At 34.8% G+C, this 22,261-nt stretch overlaps 1 protein-coding gene across 1 annotated transcript in view; it reads right to left on the reverse strand.

The window, feature by feature from the left end:
• LOC142987696 (uncharacterized) overlaps window positions 1–22,261 on the reverse strand; it is a 50,340-nt gene that overhangs the window by 8,855 nt on the left and 19,224 nt on the right. Inside the window, exons 3-4 of the mRNA XM_076136643.1 lie at window positions 17,270–17,464; window positions 1,339–1,481 (exon numbers count right to left, since the gene is read on the reverse strand). Coding sequence (XP_075992758.1) covers window positions 1,339–1,481; window positions 17,270–17,464 — 338 coding nt within the window. The remainder of the gene's footprint in view (window positions 1–1,338; window positions 1,482–17,269; window positions 17,465–22,261) is intronic.

The following is a 22,261-nucleotide window of genomic DNA, read 5'->3' on the forward strand; positions in this document are numbered from 1 at the left end:
CCTAGAGACATAATAATCACCGAGCATCGAACTTGCACCCCTCGCTAATTATTTTGCGACTACCCGCCGCGCTAGGGGACGAACAGAACGGTGACGGGAGGAATCACAAGATATTAATCTGTACATTCTGTACCTGTTGTAATGTTTTGGGGAATGAAGTGATTGTGTGTGAATGGGCCTTTATGAATGCGAATCGTTTGTTCGGATTGAACGAGAATTTATTAAAATTGAAGCCTTTTGTTTAAAATGGTCTCATTCTGGGACAAGAAATATGTTGTAGTTTAAATTAAAATGTGACTGTAACTTAATTACAAGCTTTCGTACTATTACGTGAAAGGTTTTCTGTATATTTATTAAGCTTTACAACTAAACCTTGAACAGGTTTTCTTAAAATTTTCCATGGAGATAATTGAGGAAGTCCCAAACTATACGTAATAGTCCAACAGTTAGATTTTTTATAGTTTTATTATTAACGTAGAGTCAAGTAAACATAGCTCTAAGTTGGATTTCATTTCTTAATAAAGAACGATAATACGTCAGAGATGGCGTTAAGATGGCGTCAAAATTGAATTCCAAATCGTTAACAGCTTCTAATTTACGTACCGTTAAATCCTAATTTCTCTCGCTTTATAAAATCATCATTTCTCCACATTTTCAACCGTAACATGCGGTTTATTAATTTTCAAACTTTATTAAACGGCTATTACTTTTTTGGGTTCTAACGAGTGGCGAATTTCCGAAAAATTAAATCAAACTTTTAACACGGTTCATAATGACGATGTGTCAGCACATTTTAACCGATTTTTGACCGTTTTTTCTGTAATTTTTGGTAAAATTTCTTCCAGTAATGTTCCCATTTCATGGTGTTAATGATTTTAACCAAATCGTTTAAGATTTCATGCTCCTTCCGCGTCGAGAGGCTGATAAAATAATTATCTGGATTGGGCGGTGCTTCGGTAATTCTCGGCAATTTTCGGTAATCACCGCGATTGAGGTTTTCGATGCCGACGTTTAGGGTTGTTGGAATGATTTATGTGCTTGTCAGTTTTACGAACAAAAAATATGAGTATTTTTTGTCACGTTATTTTTTCACTACGATATCATTGATGGGCCCACAAAGTCTAACAAGAGCCTGCTATCCAAACTACACGCAAAATTACATTGCTACGGCTCCCATTTTATCCCATACTTAACCTAAACGGACTCCAGTGATACACTGAGATACCTATCTTAACAATTAGTGTAATTCTTACGAAACACAACAAACAAACCTTTGGATCACAAAGTAATGTTACTGTTATAAAGTACTATATTAAAATAATCAATTTTTATTCTTACCTGAGGATTAGGCGTAAGGGCAGCTGATATAGCGTTTTGCTGCGCAGCCGCCGCCGCCGCCGCCGCCATGCTGGCTCCAAGCGGACCGTATGCTGCACCGTAGTACCCTCCCATGGCTTGACCCATACCTCCTCCAGCCATACCTGGTGGACAAAGAAACATAGGATAAGAAAAATAAACCTACATATGGAAAAAGCAAATGAAAGGTGAAGGAAACCTACGCTGGTTTGGAAACTAGAACTAGAGAAAAGGTGCATATTCGAAGTTATGCACATATCTCAATAGCTGTGAACTGTGCAATATCCAGTTATACGCGAATTTATATCAAAGCAATTTACCATTGCTAAAACATTTCACACATTTCCACTTGCTTAAATAAAGCTTATCTCTGTATGAACTGCCATCCCTAATCCTTAACCAATTAAAACAAACTATTTAAAACATTCCACAACATTCCAAAACAGTCTATGTGCGGAATGTCTAATCTAATTCACACCAGCCAGTCGGCAAGTGGCCGCCGTAATGGACAGTACTCCACAGTGACGTCATAATAGCTCGCCGGGAACTCTGATTCGAGCACCAATTAATTATTTCATTGTGCCTCGAATAATCCCTCCCTCGAGAGCTATTAACCAACGGTCAGTTCCTTAGAGGTGTTTATTAAACTCGCCTTAGTTGAACTAGTTTATGCTCATTGATAAATAATTCCGGATTAGGAATTTAATTCGATATCTCTGATTTATTACATTGTAAATTTAGTTTTATTGTCACTTTAATGTGAACTAATTTTTGAACTTTACAACCAAATATGTCGTTTTAATTAGATCGAATAATTAATTTCAGAATGAAAAAGTACCCACAAATTGATTTCACAGCTGTATACAACGAATCAGCATAAATTAAAAAATATATTTGATCAAATTAAGTCAGCAATCCATGTCAAATAAAAAATGGAACTGTCAAATTTCGCGCCGAATATTTATAATGCGACCAAATTAGGATGTCACGACAATCTAACCACTCGTGGTGCTATTACGTGCAAATCGAAATACACTTCATGTCCCGCCTGAAATATTTGAATATAGAATTTAAATAAAAAATATATGAGACACCCTTATTGTGGTGACGTCAATCGAATCTACAATATATTATAAACCGCGTCAAAATTACAATGCAGTTTATTAAAAGGACAATGAGTTCTATGGTAGGGCGTTAAGGTGCAAAATCGTTTGGATGGTGTACAGCAAGGTTTTTAGAAAGGGACGTTCGAGATTTTTTTTATTATATTTATAATTAAATTCCCTGTCATCTCTTGTGGGTATCTGGTCTCCTGGTATTGGCGTGCGGCCGATGGATTTCTTTTTTCAAAAGTTTTCCAAGTTTTTTTTATTTATTTGTGCATGGTATTGAGTTTTGAGTTTACAATGATGTTGATTGACAGGGTGGCTTGATTTTAATGGCCGTTGATTTTACTGAAGAAGAAATAATGAACTGAAATTGAATAAAACAATTTACAACGGATGGGAAAATTGTGGCAGAAGTCGCTTTTACACACAAGCTAACAACGGATGGGAAAGTCCAGTAGAGGTATTTTTGGACATAATAATATCTAAGCTCGTTTAAAAATAAAACATAGTATTCAAAATGTAAGACAAAATGTATGAATGTGAATAAAGCTATATAGAGATATAAATAGCTATATAGAGATCTCGTTTCCGTATTGAAAATAGCACTTCAATAAAGAGAAAATTATAGCAATTTTTAAATGATATACAAGGTGTTCACTTTGCTATTGAATACATACAGGTTGTTGTTATTATGGACAAGCTATTATTTAGTATGAACATTGATGTAAGATAAATATGGGGTGTGTCTATAGCACGAGTCAAACTGGTTGTTGCTGAAATTATTCAAAATGTTTTTCTTTTGGCGTAAGAATAAACTAGCGAATAATAAGATGATTTATATTCGAAGTCATGTAAAAGGGGTAAGTCTAGTGAATTATTTATATCTTTTAGAAATTTGCGTTTTGTAATCGCTATCCTTTTCACCTACCGATATGTCAAGCAATTCAGTATTACAATTGTTGGTCATGAAATATACTAACAATATAAAAGATAATTTTCAACAAAAAACAGTAATATTATTATTGTACTCCATGTAGCTAAAAAAACAAAGCTTTTCTAACCCTTCATATTTTAACATTCTGCTATATAAATAATTCCTCAGTCAAATAATAAGTAACAAAATAGTATAGGTAACAGTCTAAACCAAAACAATACAAAACTCAACATTCACCAAGCACTAACTTCAGTAATACCACAACAAACCATCAACCAATAATTCTCACTACAACCCCATCGAGGCCGTACAATATCAAAGGCTTGCATTAACCCTAAATTAACCCGCTGTTGGTCCAAACACCGAACAAAAACCCAATTAATTCCCAACCAGAGGTTTACAGAAACCCCTAAAATGCAATTTAATGACTAATTTTAATTAAAACATACGAAAATTTTCCTTAAGAGTCGTTTACGGTCTTTTGTACCCGTTTGGTTTAGAAGTTGAAAACTTTTTTCAAAGGCCAAAGGGTTATTATTAAAATAGGTAGGTTTTTACCCTTTTGTCACTTTGTAAAAGTTTGGTAAAGTAAAAAGAAATAATTTGTTCCGAGTTAGAGTTATAAATGTTTACGTTTTATCGTCGGAATTAAGGTACATTCTCATGTATTTAGTTCAGTTAAAAGGTTTTCTTAAGCACGTGATTTGAAGTGAATATCACAATTTGCTCTATAAATAAACTTTGAGATTTATGTAATGTGGGCAGAATATCCTATTAGGCATCGTATATATGTAAGTTTAAATGATTGCTATATACCTAATATTCTTTCTTTTTGCCAATATTCGATATTGTCAAAAGCGAACTTAGCTGAACAATCCCTTTATGTGGCCACAGATTTTTCGAAATTTCTTTTACTTTAATATATTTACCTAATAATCGTTTTGGCTCAGCATTGGAAGAGCTTTTATTTGCTCTAGCACTCAAAACAATTTTAACAGGTCTATATTTAGTAAAGCTCAACATAATCCCCTATATTCTACCCCATAGAACCGCAGACAAATAATCTCAACACCCTTCGAAAATTGCATTGAAAACATACAATTGTAAACCGTAACAAGCCGTACTGGTCAGTCGATAAATCACCTGACGGGACAGAAAATAACCATTTTTCCAAGAAATTTAACACATTCGAATATAAAGAGTAGAGAGAAAAAAACTCGGGGTACTATTGAAAAGGAAACCCGCATGAAAATCCCATTTAGTCGGTGTCCGACCTTTCTGCCGATCCTTTTACAATAGTATGCTATATTTACATACATTATTCGGAAGACGGTCATTATGGATGTATGGCGTGACGTAGACCCCTGTATGGAATTACATGTATTGTGTAAGGGTTTTTAATTTTTTTCTTGAACAGGGTTTCAGTTTGTTGTGAGTGGTGAGTTAGACAAATGATGATGTGAAGATTATGGTGAATTTTTGGGTATTTGTGTTTGCGTATTCGTCATGGTGTCTCATTTACATTATACCGAATGATGCAGAATTCTATGACATATTATGTGTGGGATAGAACTGGCTTTAGAAAAAGCTTTTGGTTCTTTTCTATGTATTTTTTTTCAGAACTGGAACTTTTACTCTCTAAAACGTTTAGGTACTTCAAGTGTTTAAGGATTTTTTATACCCCTTAACCAACTTGAAAGGTATAAGCAATCATAGTTTGTACTGTGTGACTGAATAAACCATTGCAAGATTATTAACACTAATACGATTTTGTCACTCTCGTAAAAAGATCGCATTTTCCTACATTGTGTACTAAATAGTATAGTTATATAAATATCGTAACAACTATTATGACAAGAAAAAAATAAACTAGATCACCAAAAACATATTTAAGCTTTTCCAAATGACAGTTAGGGTGAAATTTCGCCGTTTCATAGCGAGGGAGCGGTGCCTACGTACTTAACAAACCGTGGTTAAATTGATAGATTAGCTGCGATTCGTGCAAATCATCCCAGTTTGGTAGGAGGGTATTTATCTTACTCTGCTATGGCAATGATTGGTGCAATGACATCATGCTTATGGTTTGGGGAAAAAATGGCTGGTGTGGAATTTTCTTGCGTAGGTACTTATTAAGATCTTTGTCGGGTACAAGAAAATTAATGGATTATGAAGAATTTTCTTTCTAATGAAAATGATTTTTTTACAATTACTTAAGTGTGATACTTCTTATTGTAAAATTTTGTAGGAAGTTTTTGTAATTTTTCTGTACAGTGTGCTCTTGTGAATTTGGAAAGAAAGGACTTTATATGGTACAGGTATAACCGTTGCCATATAAAAGTCGATAGACCAATGGCTTAAGCCGTTTTTGTTGTTTTTCTAAAAAGCAAAACATTCCCACGTTACCCAAAAACCTAAATAAAAAGAAACAAAAACATAAACAAAACGACAAGTCATTTCCTAGAGCCATAAACAAAAATTTCTTGCTCTACACGTCCGTTCTCCCCAACGTCGAGCGCTCAACTGTCATGTAAATGACGTCACGTGACCGGAAGCAGTTTGGCGGTGGGGGGAGGGGCTTCCGGCGAAGCACGCGATTGGACACTTCCGTTCGGTAACAAACTGCTGGTACATAATATGCTAATCATGAATAAGCAATTTATTGGATTATGCTATGGATTAGCACCGAATGTTTTGAATGTAAGTGAGGATTAGTGCTACGATTTCCTTCTGCGATAACTCTGTTTTTATAAAAATAGAAACGATTTGTACCCCAATTGTAATATAAAGCTTTCATTTTGTAAATCTGTATTTACTCAGAAATGTAACTTAGCAAGAAGATACACAGAGAGTCTTTACGCTACGAATTATAAAGAGCACAATTTTAAAAAATTCTAAGTGGAAAGTCACCACGGTTTCACACTTATATAACAAATATTCCAAAAACTCTATCTAAATAGGCCCCAGCATTAAATCAAAGTTTCTCTCCAGAAGATCGAAACTCTCACAGTAAATCAAATATTCCGAAAACTGTATCTAAGCAAGCTTTCTTATCTAATAATCGAAATTTTCACAACGAACTAATTCAAAGAAATACCTTCATAATAAAACAATAGATCATGGAAAATTTTCACCGAATAACCCAACGGTAAACGTCCAACCAATTATATCGCAGGAAAGTGTGAAAGATCTAATTTTAAAATCATTATTTAGCGGGTGATTCCGCAAATAATTGGCCATGCTCTTCTGAGACAGAGGCCGACGGTCGACGGAATTTTCCTACAAACAACATATTAGCTACAGTGGGTTTTTTCATGGCTTACAACCGAGTCATTAAACCTTTTGTAACTGTAGCCTTTTCAACAGAAACGTAGAGTTAAAAATAAATATATTGGGTTTTAACGTAAAACGTAACGAGCAGTTTTTACATACATAAAATTACGCCTTTTTGCTATGGGGGTAGAGAAAGACCAATTTTTTTTGTGGGTAATTAATCATAATTTCGTGAACTGTTATAATAACAGTATTCAAAGCTTTACTAAAATCATAAGTATACTCTTTAGTATATTCAATTTCAATCGATCATGATTCAATACCAATCAATTCTCAAATCTTAGAAAAAATATATTTCGTAGCTCTATTTTTTTACTTTCGTTAAGAAGTTACTATTTTAGTAGTGTTCGTAGACCACGTGGTGAGTATTTTTTGCAACAATACGTCTAAAATAAGGAAAATTCGACTTGATCATTTAAACAAACAGCTGCTATAAGATTAAGACAAAAAGTTCGTGAGCAAAAACTCTGCCCTCGATTGTAAAAAGTTTTCACGGTATTAATTAGGAATGTCGTGTGAAACAACAGGAAAATACTGTAAATTGATATTCAAACTAAACTTTTATTACATTGTTATAGTTATTGGTTACTGATTTGTTTGACTATAGTTTACGTATCATGCCAGATGGCGTTGGGGTCATCCAATATTAATCAACGTGTACATCTAGATATTTATTGGAAGAAATACAAATCAACCAATTAAGATGAACAAATCAAGTTCTTTTTATTAAGATAATAATCTAATTTAATGGTAATGAAGACCCGTTTCGTTTGTGTAGAGAATCAAATCAAACTAAGTTGAAAGCTTTCATACATTTTATACTGCGTATAAACAAGGGCTTGCGACTGTACTTATTACTCTAAATATACAATCCCGGTATATGTCACGATAATATAGATACATACAACTTAATAACAATAGGAGAAATGATTCAACATATAGACAATATAACCTTGAAATCACGTGGGCAAGCCAATCACCACACGCCCACAGAACAATACATACTATTCACCTAAAAACACAACTACACATGGTGCACAATATAACAAAAGAATGTCTGCGTCAATTATTATTACCATTATTAATAACTTTACCAAACAATCAAAGAAAAACATGTTGTAACCAATATGAATACGTAAATCGTCTGAAAAGATGCTATTGTTATATGAAAATTTACATAATAATTAATATAGTTTAACTTGTACCAACAATAAAACGTTTATGTATACCCGTTGCGAAATAATAGACTAATTTTATGAAACCTGTCTGTATTTGATACAATACCATATGTCAGATACACTTGTTAAAATAAGTAAAATATGTGTTTTAAGTAATGCCTGTCAATGTATTTACCATTTTTATTTCTTTTGACAATTGTATTGAAATTCGTGATTTTTAAATAGGTAATTTTATTTGAGAACAGCGCCATCTGTGAATAATTAAATGGATTGTTTAGCGACATCTATTGGTTAGTTTTAATTTTGCTGGTTTTCTGTAGGGGTTAGTCACAGTGTTTTTGTTTGGTTGCTTGTGTAATGACAGGAACATAAAAAGTGGTTAATTGGCAGGCCTATTTTAATGGATCGTTGCGGTAGTCAAACTAGAACAGGCTGTAGGCACGAGTATGTGAAGGCCGAGCACATAAAGCTGAATGAAACGTGACAGTTGATCATGTGATGAAATATCTTACAAACTGTAACTTGACGAAGCTTTGATAATTTCGAGGTTTCATTCATGGTTTAGCACGTCTATAAATAAGGCTTAGAATATGAAATAATGATTTAGTTTAATATTTTGAGTTGTACTTGGACATATGAAAGCGCTCTTTAGAATAGAGCACTAAACATTACAGTTATCTCTTCCTCAAACCAGCCCTCGGATCGCTTTGAAATGTCATAAAAGACGAACTTTACTTAACAATTTTGATTCATGAAGACAACATAATTACTCTTTTTCTAATCAGGGAGTCCATTTCATTTTTTTTTTTTTTTTTTTTTTTTTTTTTTTTTTTTATTTAGCCTGTTTCTATGTCCCACTGCTGAGCAAAGGCCTCTCCCCTGAGTTTCCAGTCCCCTCGGTCGATTGTTGCGTCTGGCCATCCATGCAGGAACGCATCCAGGTCATCCCGCCATCTCCGTTTAGGCCTTCCTCTTCGGCGCCGACCATCTTGTGGCGTCCACTTCGTGGCAATGTTAGCCCATCTTTCGGTGTGCATTCGGTGAACATGCCCGGCCCAATCCCACTTTAGCCTAGCGGTTTTTTTCCCTACATCGGCTATGCGCGTTTTGGAGCGTAGCGTTGAGTTCCGGACGTGATCCGTCCTCTTTACTTCAAGAATGCTACGCTCCATAGCTCTCTGACAAACCTTCAATTTGGACTTCTGAATCTCAGTCAGGGACCATGTTTGGGCACCGTAGGTTAGGATGGGCAGTATACACATGTCGACGAGCTTCCGCTTTAAGGTGAGTGGAAGGTTACCCTTCATTAGATGCTTCATGGACCAGAAGCTCTTCCAGGCGTTCTCAATACGTCTTTCAACCTCTTTGTGTTGCCTGTTGTTGAACGAGACTATCTGGCCCAAGTAGACATATTCGTCGACATAGTGTATGACATGCCCATCTACCTCGATCCTACGCGTCGTGCTATTAGTCATGACCTGAGTCTTTGTCCGATTCATATGAAGTCCAACTTGAAGGCTTGCTGTGCTCAGATCTTGAAGCATCAACTGGAGCTCGGATGCCGATGTTGAAAAAAGGACAATGTCGTCGGCGAACCGGAGATTTGTCAATCTTTTATCGTCAATAATAATGCCTTGTGACTGCCACGGAACCGCTAGGCTACGGAAAACTTCCTCCAGGGTACTCGTAAATAGTTTCGGAGACAGCGGGTCCCCCTGTTTGACGCCTTTTTCTATCTGGAAGGATTGACCAGAAGACTGAACCTCTGCTGTACTATTCTCATATATGGTTTTTATGAGTTGGATGTAACCAGGCTCTATGTTTTGATTGATGAGGGCTGTTTCTATTGCAGAATGTGTAATACTATCAAAGGCTTTGGAATAATCTACAAACGCTACATATAGCGGTTTATTAAATTCAGAAAATTTTTCAATTATTTGATTAAGGGTATGAAGATGGTCAGTAGTTGAGAAACCAGGACGGAACGCGGCTTGCTCGGGAGGTTGATGTTTGTCTAATTGGCCACTAATGCGATTTTCTATGATTTTCATAAAGGCTTTATAGAGATGAGAACTTAGACTTATAGGACGATAGTTAGTAATTTCGCTTTTATCGCCTTTTTTATGAAGTAAGATGATATTGGAGTGACAAAATTTTGTTGGGACTTGACTTTTCTGGAGTATTGAATTAAATAATTTTGTAATATGGGGTAGAAGTGTGGGTTTCCCAAATACTAAAGCTTCAGTGCTGATTCCATCGGGACCTGGGCTTCTGTCAAATTTCATGTTTCATTTCATGTTGTGCAACACTTTGTTTACTTCTTCCTCAGTTATTCCATCTCCATTTCAATAGTTAAGGAAAAATGGCTGCAATTATTTTATTAGAAACTATCAGCTATCTTTGATACAATCAGCGTGAATCAGCTACTAATTAACAAAAGTTCCACATTCACAGTTAAACTAGAGACAAACAACGCACAATGGCCACATTATCTATATAATGAGACGCACCTGATCAAACTCAGTAATACATGACGTCTGTTTGTTGTACAGGTAATCGTGAGATTTTGTTTTAAAATATTATTTAAATGGGTTATTTTGGTAGTTTCGATAAACACTAAATTGAGATCAGAGCTTAGTATATTATTTAAAAGATAATAATGGTTTGAATGGCAGAAAGTACATATATCTTTTCGTAGAACGAGTATTCTCAAGTGCTCACTTATATCGGGTGTCTTATGAGAACAGTTCCCGACATACCACCTACTTTTTTTGACGACGAGACAAAGTGTAAGCTTATTTGTACCTTCGATCTCAAAGCAATTGTCAAATAAAAGTGACCTAATGTTTTTGATTTTTGGACACTAATGTGAATTCGAAAATACAAAAATTTTGAAATGAAAAAATATCGAAAAACACATTTTGTGCAATAAGTGCATTTAAGAGCGATGTAATAAAAAAATAGAAAGCCCAATTCGCTTTATTTTTAGCTATACAGATAAACAATTCCAATAATGAGACAATATAAACAGGGTATAACAGGGGATTCATTCGGCCGCCATTGTTTCATTCACAATGTTTACACGAGTGATGTCGAACGTTACGTGGAATCTCTTGTACAAATAGTGGGAATTATCGGTCTAAGTGGTAGCGGGGAGGAGGCGGGAGAGGTAGCGGGAAATAGCAAGATATGTATGACATAATATATTCTAATGTACCGATGAAAATTCCCCATTTTCTGCTGATATAACTATGAGTAGGTGCAATGTCTTCTGCCTAATCTATTGTGGTGAAATGGGTTTCTTTTGAAGGATATTTTTTTTGTCTTGAAAACAAATTCAATATTTCGATATTTAGCCCGCGTATTATGGTGGAAGTTCCCTTAACAGCTGACAGAAGGGAAGGCTATACCGATGTACCAAATGATGCCACAGACAAAAGTTAATTTAAGCATACTTTCTTGCGTCTACTACACTTACCAATATGCATCTTTATGACACGCATGTGTCTGTGGGTTAGTATCTAATAGCTCGTGAAATGTAACGCTTTCCGCTTTCACTGCGACCGTGTCCAAACATCAAACGTTATTAAAGAACAATGTAGACACGTGTTACATATTATGTGGGACGTTGTATTAATTAATTGATACACGTTTTCAAACACCTTACAAAAGGTACAATCAGAAAACAAAATAAAGTTTTAAGTGCGATGACTATTAATGATCTATTGAGATCCTCCAAATTACAATAGGAAAATCTTCCTAAAAATACCGGACGTAAGTTCACTTTTCACATAGTCGAACATTTTGAAGGAATTTATTTAGAATTTGTAATTTTCACGCCCTTATATACTTAGCATCGTGATTCGTAATACGTATTGACGGCAGAAGGTAGTGCCAAAACTGATCATAATAGTTAAATTAATTTGGCAACGTCTTTTTAGTCTGAATATAATGTAAATATACCTTATATGTGGGATTTAAATTAGTCGAAAAATTTGTGTGACTTATCGCACTTCCGTAACTATCAATGACAAACAAAGCATTCTATTGGTCGCAAACTTGCGAATGCAAATGTTGTGCGACGAATCATGATAATTACCGTACACAATCGAAGTTGTACTGTTTGATTATTAGAAGTGAAAAAAGGAGGAGAATGCATACTTTAGCCACCTTTATCTTTGAGTTACGGAAACTTTGAATTTGTGTATGAAGATAATTATTATTTAACTTAAATTAGACCAGACCTAATTAGAAAAGAAATATGAACTATGGTTTGTATGAATCAAATTCCATGATTCCTATTTTTTTCTTTTATTTTGGTCTTTAACAAATATTATAGGGACGCAGGGAAACTTGCGTTGTACACAGTTAGCACCTAATTACTAACCAAACATATTAAGTATGTTCAAGTAATTTAAGTGAAATTTTAATTTAACTTTTTATTCTAATAACCAGTTTTCCACCAATTGAACTCAAAAAACATAATAATCTAGTAGCAAAATATGAAATCAGTACGTCAAACAGCAACATTTACAAAACTATCAATTATGTCCCAAATTACCCGCAATGGGCGTCATTGCTTGCACTTGCGACCCCTGTTACGTCACGTGCCCGTTCAGTGCCCGTCACGTGCCCATCACGTGCCCGTCGCGTGCCCGTTACGTTGTCGGGACGGGAGTAAGTGGATTTTATTATTTTGTGTAGGTGTTTTGTTTCGATTTGAAAGGGTATAAAATTTTAAGAGTGTTTTTTTCAAGTATGTAAGCAAAATGTGACAAAATTAAGATAATGATTGGCAACGTCGATAAATCTTTCTGTTTTAAATGGAAATTGCATAAAGTGAGTGACTGTGATTAAGTGTTTTTGTAAACAAAAAAGAGTTTTATTTTATAAACTAGGCAAGTAAAATTATACACCGAAAAAGCTCTAGAGGTTAGCTTGCTTCTATGTTATCCCGTAACCATAAATAAACATAATGAGAACTATAATCGAGGATATCTTTCAGTTCCCTTTAACTAAGGTAACATTACACAACTAAACTATTTCTTTACATCAAAATCAACATTTCCTCCAAACGTACAAAAAACGCATACACAAAAATGTAGTAACAAAAATGTTGTATTACTAATTAAAACATCTAGAGGCATATTAAAAATCATTTCGAAGTAATTATTCACCCCCAGTTTTATTCCACGACATAAATTCACCACTGCAATTAACTTAAAAGCTATGTTAGTGCAAAGTGTGGCGCGACCCTTAAATAAGGGTCAGAACACACGTGCCGACTCCGCCCACGTTTAGTACAAACCGCAATGGGTAAAAATATTTAAGTTGGGTAATTTAGTGGGGCTATTTATTTTCAAAGTAAATGTTTACGGTTTTTCGTAGTTGGAATTATGAGGCATGGTATAAATATGTTATATTACATAGGCATGTTGTGGAAGACTTCTGATTAGGTAACTTTGTGCTTGTATTTTTTTGGATGAGAATGCACCGCGTGCAATGTTGAATCATTTTAAAGTTACTAAATATTAGGTACTAAAACTACTCTAACTGTAACTTAAATTAAAAAGAGTTTAGTTGTAATTTAGCGTGTGAGAGTTCAGTTTAACATAATCCCAAGAGACCACGAAGCTAACGAACAAAGTATGAGAAACGACAAATAGCAAAAATTGTTACAAAAATGTAATAAGAAACAAACATCTTTTCTCATGTTAATATCAAAAGCACGGGTCATTTTCCATTTCATTAACACCCAACAAGAAACCCTACTTTAAAACCTCAAAACAACCCTTTAAAAATTCAATAACAACGCGAAATCTTTCAATAATTTTAATCGCATGTCAATGGGGTGGGCCCTGACGTCCCCCAACTAACCCCATTGTCACTTTGACAGTGAAAACTGTCAACTGTCAAAAGCAGCCAAGGAGGTTTAAACTATGCTCGCTTTTCATATTTGGAATCTTTTGTTGAGAGGTCTTTGGGTAAGCGCTTTTTCGGAACATGTATTGTGTACTAAGCTTTATTTAAGTGTATGCAGTCAGGTTGAAATGTGTTCGTGTAATATTTTTAAGTTATTATTTTCTTTTGATAATGTATACTGAATGTTTTAGTTAAACCGTATAAAAGGGAAATCTCCTGAAATCTAATAAAAACATATTTCTCATTATTTTTACCTATATATTGTATACATCGTCAATAATCATGTTCTTATGTTTGCAAGAAAACACAAATAAAAATCGGAAAATTTAGACCCACAGCATTCAAAAACCCATACAAATACTAAATCAATAAACTTCCACATTTAGCAACAGAATCGGCAAAACATCAAACGCAGCAATTGTAACATTTATAACAAGAATATTACGACCATCTACATGCAAAAGAACCACAGTAACTTTCTCTAATAAAACGGCACAAAAAGCACTACGAAATCGTATCGTAACACGTCACATCAAAAACTATAAGTTCGTGTAATAAAAAATATTTATAGTTTACTATCGAATAAATGTTTTTTTTTTATAACGCCTGTTATACTCGAAGGTGTATCATACACCCACGTTTTGCCATATACTATGTTAGTACTATGTAATAGGGGGCGAGTCTATTGCCATATACAGGGCATGTTACTGAACTCGGAGATGGAAATGCCATTGAGAACATTATTCTTATCTTCTTCTTCTTTCGACTCATTATTCTTATATAAAATAAGAAGCCAGGAACCAGGGAATCGATCTCGAGACCACTTGTTCAGTATCAAATGTGTTACCGCCCAGACCACAATGGCAGTTTATAAAATATCTGTTTCACTGATGAACTTCCTTTAAACTCTGATTAGTTATACAGCATTTTGTCACTTTGAATCAATTTTAAAACTGTATATTATTATGATTATTCCCCAACCCGCACTTGGCCAGCATGATCGACTCAAAGGCTCAACCCCTCCATCGTTTGGGAGGAGACCCTTGCCCAGCAGTGGGACAGTAATGGGTTAAAAAAAATATGCCAGCCCGTGATCACGACCGATGTAACTCGATCGAAGCGTCTGGTAAACATATAAAGTATCCTAACTTTTAATTTTCAAGCTTGAGACCAGTAGTGTGATTCTCTACAATCGGTACAATATTGAGACTTTGACATTTGAAATGTATTGCCAAAGTAGTTCTCACGACACATGCTAGAGGCGCTGATCAAATTTTTCATACAAAATTTCTCGCTAGCTAGCCGTTTGTCGGTACACTAAACACTTTCTAACTAATCAGATATTACGATTTATTAGTAAGATACTATATATATTTTATTATAAAAACATGTATACGTGTAAAAATGTAACGTTTTCGAAGTCACGATGTATTGTCGTGACTATTTCACTGTAGGCGTACGTTTTTGTCGTGAAAAGGCGACTGACCCGCGTGCCTCGTTTGATATAAGCGAGTGGTTGAGATAGTAGTTGTGATAGTAGAGTTTTGTTATTATTGTTGATTATAGAAGGGAATATAATGTTACAATATTTTGTATTTGTATGTAAAGCTAACGATGAAAGGAGATCGGCGAGAGAGTAGTGATGATAACGAGAAGAGCAATTTCATTTTTAAAAACTAGTCTTACTTATCCTTTCTAAAATAGTTAATATTATTATCTAAATCAATAGAAGATTCTGAATTTTAGAAATATTACGATTTTAAGTGTACCTATGGATTTATAAGTCTATAAAGTCGTGAAAAGTATAACATAAAATTAGTACTAAAATCAGTCGTTCGTCAAGCTAAAAGTCTTTTTATGTAAGTAATTCCTTTTTTTAGCTAAACCGATTTACCGATTTTCATAAAATGTATCATCAAGATAGTTGAAGACCCTGTATCAAACACCGCGGTCGTATTCAACCGCATTGATACAAAAACACTGTATCGATATTAAAACAGTTTTTTTGTATAAAATATACAGACAACAGCAGTCAAGTGAATCAAAAACAAACCACGCAACTAGCATAGTAAACGAGGCACGACAATTGTGTAATCCCCAATTCGGCTACGGAATCGATGACATTCAATGAATAGTCTGATAACATCCAACACAGCGCCCTTTGTGAGACCTTCTGTAGGTATTTGTATAGAAAAGTTTTGTTCGAACATAACGGATTGTTTAGAAAAAAACGCGATATTGGACTGTTCGGCCGGAACGAAGGTTTTCACTCAAATTAGTTGTATAATGAATGCGTAACAGTATCTTTTATGATTTTTCTTGCGTATTTTTGTGGGCACGCGCTGAAATTGAGAGATTGTAAATGTTCAATTGGATCTGTGAAATTCTGCCCACTGCTTCCAAAGACAACTCCTGCATTAAGGTAAGTCTAGCATTTACGCGCAGTGGTCACTTTAAACAGTACGTCAAGGATGCATATTTGAGAAAGATAGATTACTTATGGTGAAATTAGGAAGTCATTCATCGAGCTACGAGATATAAATATGTAAATTATGTAACAAACCAAACGCAAGTCGTGCAGGTCCTATTTTCCTACAAGAAGAACAATTTCTTATTCCTTGTACAGCATCTTAGGGTCCGTCTTTTGGTAAAAATAGCATCCTCTCTTCGACTTTTTGTCTAGCTTATTACAATCCGTCTAGTCATGAAAGCAGACAGACAAACAGAGAGACAAATAAATTACAAGAGCATTTTTTACAACAGAAAGTGATACAAAGTCAGACATCAAAAAACATCCTGCATTTATGCCTTCCATTAACGAATGCACATTTGTTTCGATCAGAAGCCTCAATAAAACGCGATAAAACTAAATTGTTTGACGGCCTATAATGACAGTTGGACAATATACCTCTGTTTCAGACTACAATGTAATGAAAGCTTTTGTTTCAGCTTTGTTACATTGAAATGCTACTGTTTTTATTGTAGGTTGTAATGTACGTTATTAATTTAAAATGGTAGAAAGTTTTACTTTTTTATCGTACTTGTATTTCTTGCTTTAAGTCCCAAGTTGTTTCGGGCACACTAATGTATTTTATCTCAACACTAGTTAATCCTGGGCATCTTTTTTATTATTCATTAATACAACAATGATTTTCTGATCGAAGATTTTTGTTTAAGGTTATTGTCATTTAAGATTTGAATTATAAAAATATATTTTGTTTTATTGAAATAAAAGTATTTTTTACATTTGTGGTAACAGATAATGTTACTCGCCAAGCTTTCAGGTTTGAAAATCGGAAACTTATTAAAGTATCAGATTTTTCTCAATCTCTTTAACTGCATTACACAGAATATCAATAGCACTTTGTCGAACCTGGGAATCGAACCCGGGATTGTATTTATCAGTAATTTTTTATCATTCTCATAATGTTCCCACTTACCAGCTCGGAGCGCGTCCATGGGCACGCTAGGGTACGGTATGGAGTAAGGATAGCCCTCCTTCCTCAAGGTCTTGGGCTTCCTCCTTGGCCTGTACTTGTAGTCCGGGTGCTCCTTCATGTGCATGGCTCTGATGCGCTTAGCCTCGTCGATGAAGGGACGCTTCTCGTCTTCGGTCAGCAGCTTCCATTCTGCACCTGGGAAAGAAGTGGAGGATAAGTATTTTATCTTTTTGAATTATTATGCTTTTAGTTTAAAGTGGTGCGGGAGATTTAATTTGAAGACAAATATGAACAATAGTAAAAATCTTGTACTATATATATTATGATGATCGTAATAAAAATTAAAAATAGCAAAAAATATCCGTGTGGAAGTCACAGCAGAATAAAAAAGGAATTGAAAAAAAAAATAACACAGGAGATAATAGAACTAAGAAAGTAACAAAGTAGTAATCAATAAAGTATGAAATAATGTACTATCACAGTATTTTGAACTGTATGTCTAATAAATACAAATAAAATCCCATCTAACAAGAACAAATCAAACTATTAAAACGTAGAACAAAACGCAGAAAAGTAATTTGCTAACCATCCTTCATTGCTGGGACAATGCATTGAATCGATACAATAATCGAACGACCTGTCTCCACCCGATTCAAGAGACCAACCTCTACCAACCCTTTGTCTCCCCCCATTTATAGAAGGCTGTATTCATCCACCGTGGAGGGGCGCCACCGGCCATTCAAACAGACAAGACAATCCCAATTCAGGCGGGTATAAAAGCGAAAACAATGTCGCTAACATAGAAAGGAACAATCCGGCTCGGAGGACCATCGGTACTCCCGCTCCCACTTATAAAGTATCACACTGGAGCGAGGGAGAAAGCAACAACAATGGCGGAAAGCGCCGCCTAATGACGAATTTGCGCTTTTCATTCCACAACAGAAGTTTTTCCCGGTTCCTCATTATTATGTCGATACTTTGGGGTGGGTTTTCTCCTCTTTTGTCGCTGGGGATGATAGGATCGTGTACTTAGTAACGACAATGGTACAAAGGACTAATGTTCTATTAAAATTACGTCGACGGTTTGGCGATTGTTTGGCAAAAATGGGCTCTTTCTATCGTATCGTGAGGTATTAGGTGTGGGACTAATATTGGCACATTATAAGAATTTAGGGAGCTTTGGTCGTGTTGGAATTTATTGGATCTAAGAATAACTCAAAGCATACAAGCTATGTATAGCAATTATTATCCGCACCTTGAGAGACGACGCTCTCAGTACGAAAAAGGATTGAGATTAAATACCAATTACTACATAGATACACTTCTAGTACTACGGCTTTTCCCTTCGGTACATTTTCGTGTGAAAATCAATCAAAATTCGCTTCACTTACGCAAGCGTTCATTGAACACTATACATTCGCAAACACCCTTTAACTCACCACACAACTTTTGTTCTAAGCTTGTCAAAAAAACTTTCACGTCAACATACATTATGCGTGAAAACAGAACGAGCTGTATTAACATTATAATATTTGCATTGTACTATACAAGAAAAATATTCTTCAAGTCCGACACACAAAACGTTTGTGTCTCGAAGTCAAAGAAATTGTGACACTGTGAGTTCAAAATGCGTGTTGACAAGCGTGCACGGTGGTAGTTGGAAAGCGTATTGACGAAGTATTTGTTCTGACACAGGTTTGTTTTCCCATTGTCTTGCAAATGAATGCAAGCTGTAATTAGCTAATATTGAATGTTTGTTCTACGTAGGCAATTGAGTAAATACATGTAGCCTGGAATGTGGTATTGTGTATTGGTGATTTTTATAAGAGGTTGATTAACCTACATTTTTAATTAGTTACGGATTTTAATTTGGTAAGGCTGTGTTCTTGATAACGTCTATTGTATTGTTCTGACGTTCTTATATTGGTTTAGACGGTCGTAATCGTTTTGGAAATTTAAATAATTACTTCTGGTAATAAGAATGTAGATGAACGGCCATTCAAAGAGAGAGACATACTTATTTCAGATAGATTGCTCTATATCTAAAATCATCAAATTTTGCTGATTTTGGTAGGAATAACTATCCATTGATTGATTATATTAAGCAAAATCACGTTAAAATGTTAAAAAATACTTTTCTTTAGTAAACAGTGGCTAATATAAAAGGGTACTGAAAACGGCCGTTAGCCGACTTTTTAACAAATCACTGTCATGAACTTTCCATTTTCATGTGTAGTATGATTATATAAAAGTAAATAGCAGAAATCATGCGACTACCAGCAAAATAAAGCAACAATTTATTTCTATAGACACCCACAACGTATGTGTCAAACCAATTAAAAGTTTCGAACACATCAGCAAATAATCACAGTGTCATCATCACTTGACATTTTAACGCAATAGGTCAAACAACAAAAGGATTTAATACTGACTATAATTAGAAATTAACAATACGAACTAATATTATAAATGCGAAAGCTTGTTAGGATGTTTGTAACTCGATTACGCAAAAACTACTGAATGATTTTTTATGAAAATTGACATATAGATAGTGCATAACCAGTAACAGAGCAATTTAATTCAGGCCCATTTTTCATGCGGATGAATTCGTGAGATAATGTTAATCCATAATTATAGCAATGAATACGAAAGCTTGTTTCCTACGCTTTTCCGGTTCAACTGCTCAACCAATTGCGGTAAAATTTTGTATAAAGATAGTTTAGATAGACTTGAGCTTTGATACTGAAGTATACTTGTACAAAAATCAGCTTATATTTGAACACAGAGTAATTCTTGTTCAAATTATACACGAACGAAGTCGCGTGGTTCAACTAGTCAATAAACTAAATGAATGAGTTACATAACTCGATATAAAGGCGTAACTACGTAAACTCGAAGTTTGAACATATTCGATTTCAGAGCGAACAATCAACCAATGGCCGGTGATAATGAAACGTTATCAATCATTGTGTGCGCTTTGTTGCGGGTCGATCGACCTTTGCGAATTAATTTTAGATCGTAATAAGTTCGAGTTGACAATTAGTTGTGACGTTTTTGGGAAATATGCTTCAATGTGTTTATATTATTATGAATATCTTTATTATTATAATTAAGAGAATGATTACTTGTATATTTTTTTTGATGAAATAGTTTATATAAACAATTTTACTAACTTCTATAGCACTTCTATACTTAGTTCCAAGTACAGGCTTAGTCTATAGTCTTAAGATGTTGTATCTGAAAAAAGTATTAGAACTTTTTTGATATTCAATATTTTTCAGTGTCTAAAAACAAACATTAACAACAACACACACTATCCGTAAGTGTCACTATCAAAATTTTCCCTCAAGCATTTTCTTCAAAAACCTTCCCCATTAATTAATTCTTAATTAACAGCAACAACGAAACGACAAAAGACACGTGTCGATACTACAGTGTTGCCACTAAACAATAATTATTTCCTACACAGCCCGTTCGTTATAGAAACAATGGCAATAGGATGGCAACACTGAACAATGATTGTCCGGTACACAGTTGTGGAATTAGGTATTAATAGTTATTTGTCTTTGAAAATTGTTAGAACTGAATTAAATGGAGTGAGAATTGACTTAGTTTATAACACTTTGATATTATGATGCTGGATTCAGTTTAGAATATTAATTAACGCTGCGTAAAGGAACATTTTTGTATTTAATTTTATATGGTTAAATGTATAAAAACAACAATTTATACAAAATTATATAGTGAAAGTTTAGTTTAGAGTGTTGAAAAATTCTATATGCAATTTTCGTAAATAAATTATTTCGTAGACCTCTGAATACACATTCGATATAAAAGCTGTGATATTATGTATGTATATAAGAAGGTTCGTATGTAGGAATAAGCGATAAATAAAGTAAATCTAGTGTGTCTAGAATTTTTCTTTAAATCATGCCCTAGTCTTATTTGGTTTGGCAAATATAAAAAAAAGGCCTCGTATACTGTATCTTGATAATGTATATCACCAGTTTACTTATCAAAACACAAGTACTCTCATTCTCAAGTTTCAATAGCACATTCACTACTTCATAATACCTTTAAATAAAAGTGACTATCTATCACAAACCGATTGAACACGCCGATTCGGTGACCGACATTGTATAACAAGAACGGATTTGGGAGACGGCGGCTTGATCAATAATCCAGCGTTACAATTGAAAGACGGGAGTTAGACAAAGATAGAATGATATCTAGCTCAAAAAACATACCTAGATCTATAGAAGAGGACATTTTAGGGGTAAAGTTCGTTATAAAATACAATACACTGATATTTCTGTAGGTTTATCTTTGGTATAATGGAGAAGACTGATCAAGACCTGAGAAAGAAACTTAGCAAAATTTTTTGCAGGTTGAAATTGCTGTCAAAAAATGGCTAATAATATCCAAGAGTAGATATAGAAAGTGTTGCTCCACATCGAAGGGTACCGAGCTACAAGCGTAAGACAATAGTCCCTAAACACGTCACGAAACATCAAACATCACATTAGACAGATCATACATAACACGCCATTGTCCCAACAATCGAACAGACAAACACAACAAAAAACAATAGCAGAGCACCAAACACACACGTTAGGTACAATACTCACGGCAACAAAGAAGTTTCCTCTCTGCCTTGTATTAAAGGCGCTATTGTACTCGGAATCGGACGAAAATGCTCTTCATTACTCTGAAAGCTTGTGTGCTATGCGACAATGGTGAAACGGGGGAGGGAAAAGAGGGGCAGAATGGAATGGGAGGGAGGGTTTACAAAGACGCATGGCGAAGGAACCCCCACCACCCTTTCGTCCGTAAAATTGAAATGGTAAGAAACGTTATTTAGGTCATGATTTTATTAAATGTTAATAGATTTTTTTGTTACGAGTTTAAGGGGAGTGTCGCCATTGTGAGGATAGTGGAGGCTTTGTGTGCGAGTTAGGCTTTTCAAATGAGTGATTCTTAAGTGATTGGAAG

Source organism: Anticarsia gemmatalis, chromosome 3 (genome assembly GCF_050436995.1).
Source record: "Anticarsia gemmatalis isolate Benzon Research Colony breed Stoneville strain chromosome 3, ilAntGemm2 primary, whole genome shotgun sequence".
NCBI lineage: Eukaryota > Metazoa > Arthropoda > Insecta > Lepidoptera > Erebidae > Anticarsia > Anticarsia gemmatalis.